This window comes from Periplaneta americana, chromosome 11 (genome assembly GCF_040183065.1).
Source record: "Periplaneta americana isolate PAMFEO1 chromosome 11, P.americana_PAMFEO1_priV1, whole genome shotgun sequence".
Lineage (NCBI taxonomy): Eukaryota > Metazoa > Arthropoda > Insecta > Blattodea > Blattidae > Periplaneta > Periplaneta americana.
The window spans coordinates 34079124-34091906 of record NC_091127.1 but is presented as its reverse complement, the minus strand read 5'-3'; the positions used below and the strand labels follow the sequence as shown (position 1 = coordinate 34091906).

At 35.8% G+C, this 12783-nt stretch overlaps 1 protein-coding gene across 1 annotated transcript; it reads right to left on the bottom strand.

Moving 5' to 3' along the window:
- On the bottom strand, positions 1-12381 carry PpV (Protein phosphatase V). Its single transcript, XM_069839262.1, has 7 exons — positions 12297-12381; positions 12057-12152; positions 10301-10508; positions 7437-7516; positions 5539-5644; positions 4737-4898; positions 1-747 (listed from the first exon to the last, which is right to left on the bottom strand). Exons 1-7 carry the CDS (start codon positions 12363-12365, stop codon positions 557-559), a joined length of 912 nt encoding a protein of 303 aa, XP_069695363.1. The 5' UTR covers positions 12366-12381; the 3' UTR covers positions 1-556.
- Positions 12382-12783: the final 402 nt, after the last annotated feature.

Genomic DNA, 12783 nt, shown 5'->3' with positions numbered 1-12783 from the left:
ACAACAATAAGGCATATAACTTAGATTTCTGCTGACAATGTGGTTTACTGAGCAACAAATGCATACCCGATTAATAAAATTAAGAGGGCAATAAGAAACAGTAACTTCAAAAAGAGTATTTCAGAGAAAGAAAGTGTTCAGATAATACAGTAATAAGTTAACCGGTAATACTTCAGTTTTTAATACTGCACAACAACCTGCTTACGTCAAAAATGATGTCATAAGAGCTACACAAACAATCCACTACATACTCCTTAGTTATCAAAGTATTGGTAACTGCTTGTTTGTATCCATACCAACATCAACAACCTTAAAACATAATACACAAAACATAAAAAAAGATGTGAATTTTTTATCCCCACTGTCATGTCACTCAACAAGCCATATATGGAAAATATAAAAAAAACTGAGATGGGTGTTAAGAATACCGACCTCAGAATCTTGTCCAAGTAAGGTTAATTCAATATCACAATTTTTTTTTTCCTATTGACAACTGTATCGATATGAATGTCAGTATGTTTTTGGAGTCACACCCACTTGACAAGAGATGAGGTTATCACAAGAAGTAAGGAGTAGTTGTACGAGGTGGTATGACACGCTCGGAATCAGGCACTGCCTGGAACAGTTTGGGCTCCTTAGTGTCAATGTTTGTGAACTCGAGAATTGATGCAATGTTACCGCACCTGTAGCAGTAGTTTGGTGCCGACCACACTGTCACCAACTTGTCATCAAACATGTATTTGTAACCTGCAAAAGTGAATATAAATTAATTTACATTGAAAAGATACAGAATGCTATTATAAATTTACATTTAATGTAGGTACCTATACAAGAGTTTGTTTAAAAAAAAAAAGCTATTTAGTGGAGTTGCATGAAGAAACTGAAGTGCCATGTGCAATTATCACAACAGACACACTCATTAATGATGCAATGGAATAGTTAATCGAACCCAGAAGTTATTGTTTTCTAATGCCAGGCGTTTGACAATAAAGCCATCTGACCTCTTGCACTCCAATATTTTTCAAAGATATTATCATGGTCAGCCAATGAAGCACAGATTAAATGGCAAGTTGTAGCCGATTTAAGTGAACACCATTTTTTAACGTTTTGGGGCTACTCCATTCACACACAACCCCCAGAGAGTCTGGAGGACCACACCTGCTTTGGTTGACGGGTCAATTGGACCTAACTGGGAGATTTTGTTGATCACCAGCTTTCCCTCCTTAAGCCACTGAAGGATGACTTTAGTGCCATAGCAGGTCAGCACTAGGAACAGAAAAGTAGAAAGAGGAGGAAGGAAAGTGAAATGAACCCCTAGGCCTCGAATGCTCTAATGCCGTCGGGGTCGAAGAAAGTAAGCGTTCAGTCAGAGGACTGGATAGGAAAGGGTAAAGAAGGAATTAGGTATTGAATAGAGGAAAATTATACCAAATTCAGTCATTAACTTATCAAGCTGACCAGTGCTAATTGATGAGTAGCCCCTCCCTTTAGTAACTAAACTAAACTAAACTATGTATAACATATAATTTATAACGTATTGTATCATGTCATAACCATAATATTAGCTGGCCACTATAATGGACGCACAGCTTCTAAAGATTAAGCATGAAAATTAATTAATATGTTGTAGTCAATCATTTCGTAGACTGTACCTACTGTGAACACTGATATACAATTAAAATATTTTATACATATTCAACTTCAAAGTTATCTTTCCCATTTATGGCATATAATTTTGCTAGCATTGGTGCAACATCTGAAAACAATCCTGAAGAACGTTTTTTTAAAATGGAATGAATCACACCTATTATAACAACAACCAGTACTTTAAGAAAACGAAGAGCCTATGGGCTATATTACACTACCAGATTTTTGTGTCACAAAATATTATAAAATTTTTTATCAAATATATATATGATCACATGTAAGATTTTGAATATATTACATTATTTATCACAGCTTTTATTCTACCTTTCATCACAGTTCTAATAATGGATCCACATAGTTCTATGCATGTTACTACTATAAATGCAGAAATGGTTACTGCATTAATACTAAAGAAGAAATAAAAAAAAAGTACAGTATTGGGTTAGAGATTAGTTTTTACTCAGATATTTTGCACCTACAGTACAACCACTATTTAACATTTTTCTGGGAACGGAATAATTAACCTTAAATGGGGGTTGATGCTAAATAGGGGTTTGCTACTTTTGTTTAAAAATGTTTTAATACTATTGCAAAAATGCAATTTATTTGCAAAAACAGCTATAATAAGTAAATTATGGACAATACTGCACAAAAAGTGGAAAACATAAGGGGAAGCTGGGTGCCAATCAAGTGTTCTTCTCGCCATCTCGGATATCTTAGCATTTGGATTTTTTTCCATTTTACGAATTAAATTAACTTTTTCTGAGAGAGAAAATGTTTTCCTTTTCTAGTTATATGTACCTACAGTAACAGTTAAAAATTTCATCTCTTCACTACAGGGTGTTTCAAAAATACGGGGCATAATTTCAGGTATTTCCCACATGTAGACAATCAAAATAGTTCATTACAACATGTGTCCGGAAATGCTTCATTTCCGAGTTATGGTCTTCACAACATTGAAATTCACTGGAATGTTTTTCTTTCCGCAGGTCGTTGTCATTACAGAAGATGTTCAAAATGTCCACCTCCTGCTTGAATACAGACCTCACATCAATGTCTCATTGACCTGCGAACACGATCCCAAACTCCAGGAGTATTGCGTATGTCCTCAGAACATGCCACAATTCGATTCCGAAGGGATTCCAAATCAGGCACCAGAGACGAATAAACCAATGATTTTAAATGGCCCCACAAGTAGAAATCGAGAGGGTTCAGATCAGGTGAGCGTGGAGGCCAAGCAATTGGGCCACCTCCACCTATCCATCGATCAGGAAACCTTCGATCCAAGTACCGGTGAGCCGTACGACTGAAGTGTGCAGGAGTGCCATCATGCAAGAAGTGAATGTGTTGACGATTGATCAGTGGAGTGTCTTCTAAAACATGAGGTATGGTTGCAGTGAATTTCAATGTTGTGAAGGCCATAACTCGGAAATAACGCATTTCCAGACACATGTTGTAATGAACTATTTTGATTGTCTACAGGTGGAAAATACATACCTGAAATTATGCCCCGTATTTTTTAAACACCCTGTATAGTAACACTGACACCACACACCTCGAGCACAACAAAAACAAGAAGCAATTGTCACGGATTGCTGCTACATTCATCACTGTATGTGACTGGTTCTCACACAGGGCGGGAATTAGCAAACGAACAGGAAAGCAGATTCATGTAGATGTGGTGAAGGAGAGGGAATCATGTGGCAGCAAGGCAGCAGCATTGCCAAATCACTGAATCTTCAAAAAATATTTGTTTTTACGTGTTCAATCGAAATGATTTTTGCATTAGTCGAGATTTAAAAAAATCATTTAAAACAAATTTTAATGTGAAACACGGGTTTCACAGCAATGAGAATAACGTTAAACCGAATATAACAACACATTAATCATATGTAATAATTATTGGAACTGTGAAATTTCAACATTAAATAGAGATCGTCTAAAATCGGGTTTTTACTGTACTCTCGTTCAAGTACCTGCCATTAGTATTAAAAAAAATTCAACCTTTATCTGGAAAGAGGGTAGAAGTGTGTATACATTTTTTGGGCCCCTATGTATTCATCATAAAAGCAGCTCACCACTATAGCAGAGACCAGCCTAAAGGTACGGTCACACGTCACTACTTTTGCTGCACAACTTTTGTACTGCAGCTGCAAAAGTTGCGTGTCATGTTCACACGTAAGCTAAAAGTAGCGTGCTGCACGCTACTTTTCGTGCTGCGCAACCCGAGTGCAGCAAAAGTTGCAACTGGAGGTTGCGAGTCTGTTCACACACAAGGCGCTACTTTTGCAGCCGCAGTTATGCTGCAGGTTTCCATCTCCATGTTGACTTCTCAATGTACATTTTGTGGTTATGTTCACATTATTAATAAACTCATGCGAAAGCTTATTTATCAATTATTTGCTTTTCTGTCCTAACTAATATTCAGAAATTGGCATTATTTTTACTATAAAGCTTTTAAAAACGCCTATATACTTAAATGATAACCAACAGCATATTCACGTAATCAATGTCGGCAACCCTCCTGTTTGAAGCTACGCTGCAGAAAATTAAAAAAGTGAATTATATCGTCAGCAAATATGCTCAGACTGTGTTGTGCATTTAATAACTGTTACAAATAATTTATTTTCATCACATCTAACATTAAAATACATTCAAACAATAAAAGTATCATTGGCACATTTGGGTGGCAACACTGGTCGCAACCGCAGCAAAAGTTTCAAACAAAACCGATATCAAAAATGCTGTGGCTGCAACCCTGAGAACCCTGTTCACACGTCGCTACTTTTAAGCTGCACACAGCATGGACAAGTAGCGAGCAGCAGGTTCGGCAGTCGCTACTTTTCGGGTTGCACCGTTGTTCACACGTCGCAGTACGAGAGTTGTGCAGTTTTTTGTACTGCAGCACTGCAAAAGTAGCGATGTGTGACCGTACCTTAATATGAAAGAAAGGCTAGCTTCTTATTATAAAGCAGAGATAGAGAGAGATTTCAATGTTGCCATTTAAGTTCTTTCACATAAGTTTCTGTGCACAATTATATAGTGTGCAAACAACTACCGGTATTTTGAAGACCAAGCAATGTCTGTACCTTCATGCACCAACTGATGAGCCCTGCAAATAAGCTTCAAACTATTGAGCAACATGAACTCGTGAGTGACTTTAGCACCAAATAGCCAGCCAGCTCCTCGTGGACTCACAGACCAGGTCTCCACATCTTCTGGATCTGACCACACCAAGTCACAGAATGCACCTGAAATTGAAATAATAAGTTTTAAAATTCGTTCCTGTTTCCTGTTTCCAAGCACATAAAAGATATCATGATGCCCTCTGTATGTTTCTGTTGTCCAGAGTTGTATTGATTACAGATGAAGGTTAATATACATTCACGTGCACTTAGCCCACCTGCATGGGTCTATTCAAGAACTAGTTTCTGATATGGACAAAAATGATAAATTTTGCCTGAAGCTCTCTTATTTGACACATCAAAGTCACAAGCCTGTTCGATTCAACGTGGAATGCCTCATAAAGGAAAAATTACTTTTTTTTTTTTTTTTTTTTTATAGTAAGTTATTTTACGATGCTTATCAACAGCTTAGGTTATTTAGTGTCTGAATGAGTTGAAGGTGATAGTGCCGGTGAAATAAGTCCGGGGTCCAACACCAAAAGTTACCCAGCATTTGCTCATATTGGGTTGAGGGAAAACCCCGGAAAAAACCACAACCTAGTAACTTGCCCCGACCGGGAATCGAACCCAGGCCACCTGGTTTCACGGTCAGACTTGCTAACTGTTACTCCATAGGTGTGGACAGGAAAATTATGATGAAAAATAATAAAAATGTTATTTGGAAGAGGCTTTTTTTATTTTACTGGTAATTAAATGCAGTACATACCTTTATGTGGAATTTCCTGGTTTCTTTCAATACTCCGAATCTGGTCAAGTGTCCGAATATCTGGCGAAAGTCCTCCATGAACACAAAGTACTTGCTCGTCAATAAGCTGAAACAATAAAATTTAATCAACATATGAAATGATTACAGTCCCAGCAGCAATATAACTTCACATGCACAAAGACTTTGAATATCATCATTCACAATACACAGCTTAATACTTAACAAATCAATTAATAAAACTGCTATGCTAGCAGTGGCGGCTGGTGAGGCATTCTGGTGGTGGTGCCAAAAATGAAAAAAAGGTTGCACACAAATCATCCTAGTGAAAGGTGATAATCACAGCCCACATTTACATTAGGTTAAATAAAACACATTAATTAAACTAACTATTTTACCATATATGCAGTTATTAATGCACCTAGTAATTGTTACAATAACATTTCGGAAACTAATAACGAAATTTACAAATACAGATAATGCAATACTTTTTCAATATTGTTAAGGCAAATACAAGTAACTTTTATAACTAGTAAAATTATGGGCAAAAACACACTAGATGAACAATGATATAGATAACAAATGAACACGTTTGCACTTTATTGAAACAGGCCGATGAATCCAAGGCAGCAGCCTGAATAACACATGTTCATGTCCTGCACAGATCTCATGTATTGTTAACAAAAGCATCAATACTAGCAACGGTGTGCCGATATTTAGTTGCCGCAAAATAAAACAAATATTACACACAATTAACAAATAGTGTCACATATGAATATTTATCTTTCTAAAAAGAACCAGGACTATCTCTGCATTTAATACGGTTAAATGGATAATAATTTACACATTCAAATCCAAGTTGTGTGCATTACTTTCGAATTGATAACATTACATTAAGATTTGGCATGGAACTTTAATTTGTGTTTTCGTGCAAGTCTGCGCTTGATGGTTCCCTGCCTAACGTCTCCAACAACCTTGCCATCTAGCGAAATTTCTGCATTACTGCGCTCTAGCGGGCGAAATGTTAACTACTGAGTCAAATTGAATTCGGCTCAGTGTCTGCCATAAGAAACACATATAAACTAGAATCAGTAGCCTTTTGTACAGTGTTATATGGACGCAGACAGTGCCACACTGAAATGGCTCCAATGTTCGGAAAAATGCTGCAAGAGTGCGTCCCGATCTGTGTGCACGCTCGTTGAGATGAAATACGAATAAAATGTGTATAAAATAAACTATTACAACTGCTTTTTAGGATATTATTTTTGTTTCTTTCATTGGGGGTGCCATGGCACACTGGCACTGCCCCAGAAGCCGCACCTGTATGCTAGATACACGCACATCAGACTTCTGGCCATCAGCCGGATGACAGAGCAATTGTCACACCTTGCTGGATTGAATGGAAAGGAATGCTGTGTCACTGTTAAGCAAATCACTCCTCAAAAAGAATTAATTAAAATGCATTGGAAGCAGTAACAATTCAATCTCGATTCAACTAAAAATATAATAAAAGTGGTGGTAAAGTTGATGATTGTACAAAGCTGCAACCAGGTCAGAAACCGCCAATAAGAGGGACGTTACCAGACATGGCTTACTAATTTAAATTTATTTCTTTTAGCGTGGTGCCGACCACACCACCTCATTCTAGTGCCGAGGTCATGGAAAGCATGGGGCTCTACCTCCATGCCCCCCCCCCCAAGTGCCTTCATGGCATGTTACGGGGATACCTTTACCTTTTTTTTACCTTTTTATAAATTTATATCACAATGAAGGAAACAAACTGTTAGGATTGTTGGATTGCCATAGCATTAAAGAAAAAGATTTGTCTACAAATTAAATAGGAAATAACTGTTAGTGAATTGCACAGAATTTTATGACAAATATGGGTAAGTAATACTAACCGCAGCAACAGTGAGTAAATCAAATACTCGGCAGCAGTACCTCCAAGCATTTGCATTGCCATACTTATTCTGGCATTCATCTGAAAAAAGTAATGAAATAATACATTACTTTAGCTATAGAACAATAACAAACATTGCACACAAGTTACAAAATGAGGTCACATGAGTAAATGATTGAAGTACTTTTCACAAAAAGCTTTTTCTAACTAGCGGAGAAGTCGTTTGCATATATGCCATATGTTTGGTCAGAAAGAATGTGTACATGCTTAAAATAAATTTTTGGTAATTAATAATAATACAGTAATACACCACTGAGTCATGTGCCAGTTTTGTACTCACCTTGTTCAACATTAAGTTTTTTGTAAGAGTCTGCAGTGTATTTCTTTCTTTTTAATGGCGAATCCATACATTGGATATACACAACTTAACACCCTTCACAAATTCCCTACATAGTTCACCTATTGTTATAATGTTCATGAATTGCATTTATGTTGTTGTTCTTTTCTAATGCCAGGTGTTTGACAATAAAGTCATTTGATCTCTTGCACTCCAATATTTTTCAAAGATATTGTCATGGTCAGCCACTGAAGCACGGATTTTGAGAATATAGGAAATATTTAAATGCGAGCTTCCATCAGTGGAACAAGTAATGCAAAATGTAGCAATAATGTTATAAAGAAGTATTTTACAACATACATTTATTTATTTGGGGGGGTTTGGTGGCAATAGCTCCAAGCGGTGGGTATTGGGGGCTAAAACAACAAATAATATTAAGTGGAATATTTTTAAAAGAGTTAATATTAAGTGGAATATTTTTAAAAGAGTCTTCCAAATCGCTTCATAGCATAGTGGTAACGCATCTGAAAAAGTTCTTGGATCGAATCCTTGTGGCTGCACATAAGGTGAAATAGCATGAATACTGGCGTATGTAGCTGCTGAAATTAAATGTTATTTGAAAAATCAGGTACAAAATAGGACAAGATAAATACTATATACTATATAAAATGCAGTTATATTGTCAAACTCCAAAGCAGCTATTCTATCAATAGTCTCTAAACACACACCTTCATCTCAAACAGCAGAAATAACTAAAATGTTCTCTCAATTAATATCACTCAATAAAAGAATTGTATTCCAATGGATACCATCCCATTGTAGAATCCCGGGAAACGAGAATGTGGATGCTTTAGCAAAGAAGGGCAGCACTACTACTTACAGACCTGTTACTAACTCCACGTATTACTCTGTGAAAAGATTTATTACATCTACATACTTAGACTTCAACAAACAAAATTTGATAACACAATCTCAAGGGAAAAAATGGAACTCTCTGCATCATAATCCACAGTTAATTTCCGATTTACCACGAAAATCGTCTGTAGCTGCATTTAGATTGGCAACAGGCCATGACAGTTTGGCCAAACACCTGCATAGAATTGGAATATATCAGTTCCCTAACTGCCCATTGTGCAACTCAAACCAAGAAATGGGTTCGGAACATCTCAAAATCTGTGCTTCAGTGGCTGACCATGATAATATCTTTGAAAAGTATTGGAGTGCATGAGGTCAAATGACTTTATTGTCAAACGCCTGGCATTAGAAAACAACAACATATAAAATAGTAATAAAGGAGAGGAGAGGGAGACAGAAGTAGAGCAGAGGGAGGTGAAGGGAGATAAAAGGAAGAAACGATACAAAATTATATTGTAATTTCTTACAAAAGAGCTACGGTAAAGTAAATCTCATATTTTCATGCATATCCCACTGTGAACACAAAAGCAGCATATGTGAGACAAGAGCGTATTATGGTTTAATTACCAAATTGTCTTTATGTAAGTTGGTGCAGTATTCTGGACAAAAATTAAATAAAATATAGATATATTGTGCAACTTCAGCAGGAATGTCTTCTATTATCAATAAAGTAATTTATGAGATTTTATAATTATCGAGCCCCAGATTCTGAATTTCAAATCTATTCCATTCTACACTATTAATTTTGAAACTACACTCTTATTTTGGACCTATATTTCGGCGAGTAAAATTATTGGAACTTGTTAGGATCTAAACAAACCTATATGAAACCTAAACAAACCTATATGGAGATGAGCTCTTGATTAAAATTAAGAACCAGTAGCTAATCAAGTTATCATCTCCCCCTTTTTTCATTGTATTTTAATTGCTGAACGAGAGTTTACTTCTCAAAGTCTATGCAATTATTTCACTGTGCACCATCATTCAGTTTTGCATAACTTGGTTCTACTATATTTAATTTTATATCATTAACTCTCACTCAAACCTGGACCATTAAAATTGATCTAAAAAATGTACTGTTTCTTATAAGGTCAACAATTAATGAAGTCATAATGAAATGAGTCAGACAAAACCGATATAGGCCTAATGGGGCTTTCATAACTTCGCCCAAATGAAGTGGAAGAGACTTTCAAACAAGCATTCATATAATTTAACTTGTTCAAGATATGGAAGACGAAGAATAAAGGTTCTCCTTTAATTTCGCGAAGTTTCCAATGATCTCGCTCAGAATGGCGTTGTTCAAGCATATCTTCTTCCATTATCTAGTATTACAGAAAAAATTAGTTATTTAACAATGCTCGCAATTGGCGAGGTTATATCAGCATTGCCGGTGTGCCGAAATTTTGTCCCACAGGAGTTTTTTTACATGCCAGTAAATCTACTGACATGAGCCTGTAGCATTTAAACACACTTAAATGCCATCGACCTGGGCCAGGATCAAACCCGCAACCTTGAGCACAGAAGTCCAGCATTATACCGACTACGCTATCCAGGTGACTCTAGTATTATAAAATTTTATTATTATTAAGAATATTAAAAGAAACAAAGCTTACCGTAAAAACCATAGACCTGCGTAATTTGTCTAGATTCATGATTTCCCCTTAGGAGTGTGATCCGGTCAGACCATTTGGCTTTCAATGTGAGTAACCTGGTAAATGTTTCCAAACTATAGTAACCTCGGTCCACGAAGTCGCCCATAAATATGTAATTCGTATCAGGAACAGGACCGCCATTACGAAAAAGTTCCTCCAAGTCATAAAACTGCAACAATAAAATATACACAAATGACTTAAAACTGACAAGAACGTTTTTCTTTTAATAAATTGTCTGCCACTATACTCTTCTTGAATAGTAACAGATACGTTATTCACAACATTATGCTAAAATTTCAAAGCTTAATAAAATCCAACTGGCAATATTTACAAACAATAAATTAGTATCACATTTTTATTACTGTCTACTCTAAACGAACTCTTCCTTAATATTTCAGTATGTTTTGTCATTCTAAATTCAAACTGTCAAATATTCGGTTTCATAACTTGTCACATTTCAATCCAACAAATGGGCGCACTTCCGAACAGGGGCAGCGGCATTTCCCCTAAGGTTAGAGCTCAGTTTAGGTGTGTGTTTTATTCATCCCTATGGTTCTAACTTTTACTCTTATCATTAGATAAATGGATAAGGAATAAATTACACCTTTACATTTTTTTCTACAAAATGCAATTTAAATAAAATATTTCCTGCCATTAGAAACTCTAGCAATCCTACTGTATTGACTAAGGGATAGAATGCTGCTATTCACACCGATTTTCTGTGTGTGAGCCAGTGCTGCTCTATTGTAACCTACGTACACTTTCAACCTAATTTTCTTGTAACCTACGTACACTTTCAACCTAATTTTCTAATTAACCATGCACTTAATTACAAAACGCGTAATGAGTTTATTTTTTTATGCATTCTATTGCTGTCGTCAACCTACACAGTTATAAGTATCACTTCCACCCCATATATAAACACGTTTAAAAATTATAAATCTAAATACAGACAACGTAGCAGATCCACTATGATGTATCTATGGAAGATGCATTACGAGGTTCAGGTTTTGAAATAACTGCAGTCCTATCTTTGGATATCCTAGACATATTTCTGATACTGGTGCACAACCTCGAGAGAAATCGTGAGTCTTAATGCATCGTAATAATATCACGAATACGAGATTATTGATATTGAATTTAAAAATTAGGCACATTAAAAAGAAAGGTAAATTTCGTCAAATCAATAAGTAATTATGACCGCTTTCAGTATTTTCGTAGAACTCGTAGAAGAGTTATTTTTCCTGAACCAATAATACAATGCCAAAGTGACCATAATAATTTACAGCTTTGGCGAAGATTTCCAATAAAAGTAATGGGTTCTCGTTCAGTAAGATTAGTATGTAAATCCACAAAAGAGCTTACTCAAAGTGTGCAACTCAACGTATGTACACTGAATCAGTCAACGAAACAGTCGAAAGGTGTACGCATTTAAATGCTTGTCCACTACTTTCACAAACATTACAAAGATTTTTAATAATATTATACCGATTGTGAAATGAAAACAACTAATATAATGGTATTACTGAGCAGCAGAAAAAGTTTGTGTTGTCTCCTTTTAATTACAAATAGTAATTACATATGTGCCTTTAGCATGCAATCAAACTAGTTTAATAGTTTCCTGTCAAAGTTCCGTCCCTATTCTTTAACATCGACGGTAGACATAATCTTCGATATTATATCACCATGAATATAACCACATAAATCAAAATCATACCTGACCATGAATATCTCCACATACTGTTACGGGCGTTGAAACTGGTTGAATATTAGACTCTTCCAAGAGAAGATCACAAACTATATCGCAAAGTTTCTGAAACACATAACACCTAGGTTAAATCGTTACAGTGACTACACGCATATGGAATTTTAAAGCCACCAATCTACAAAATATCAATCACAAACAGTTACACTATTGTACGAAACTACAATAATTGTAATAAAATCCATTTGTTACCTTTAAGTCATTTTCTGGAAGATATTTACATTCTTTAGCTATATCTATCCACCTCTCTATATCAGCCATTTTTGATACTGTTAGCGGTTTGATTACAGCTCACTCAAGTGATAAAATTTTGCATTATACCTCATGGCACCTTGTTTGAATTTTCTAGGATTTGTTGACATCCTGAGCACCCTTATTTATTTTATCCATATTTGTGTATAATTACTACGATAGTTCCAGGGCCGTCTCCATAGTTTACTACTCTACTACGTTTGTAGTTTAAATAGATACGGTATTGATATATATAACAATGATTCAGTTACGATAAAATCATGGGATAGCTCTGAAATAAGATACATGTCCCAGACTGATTTTGTCACTGATTTCTGAAATAAATTAATTTTAAATTGATATGCGTTATTTTTTAAATACAAAAACAAATGGCTTTTAAGGAACCCGGAGGTTCATTACCGCCCTCACTTAAGCCCGCCATCGGTCC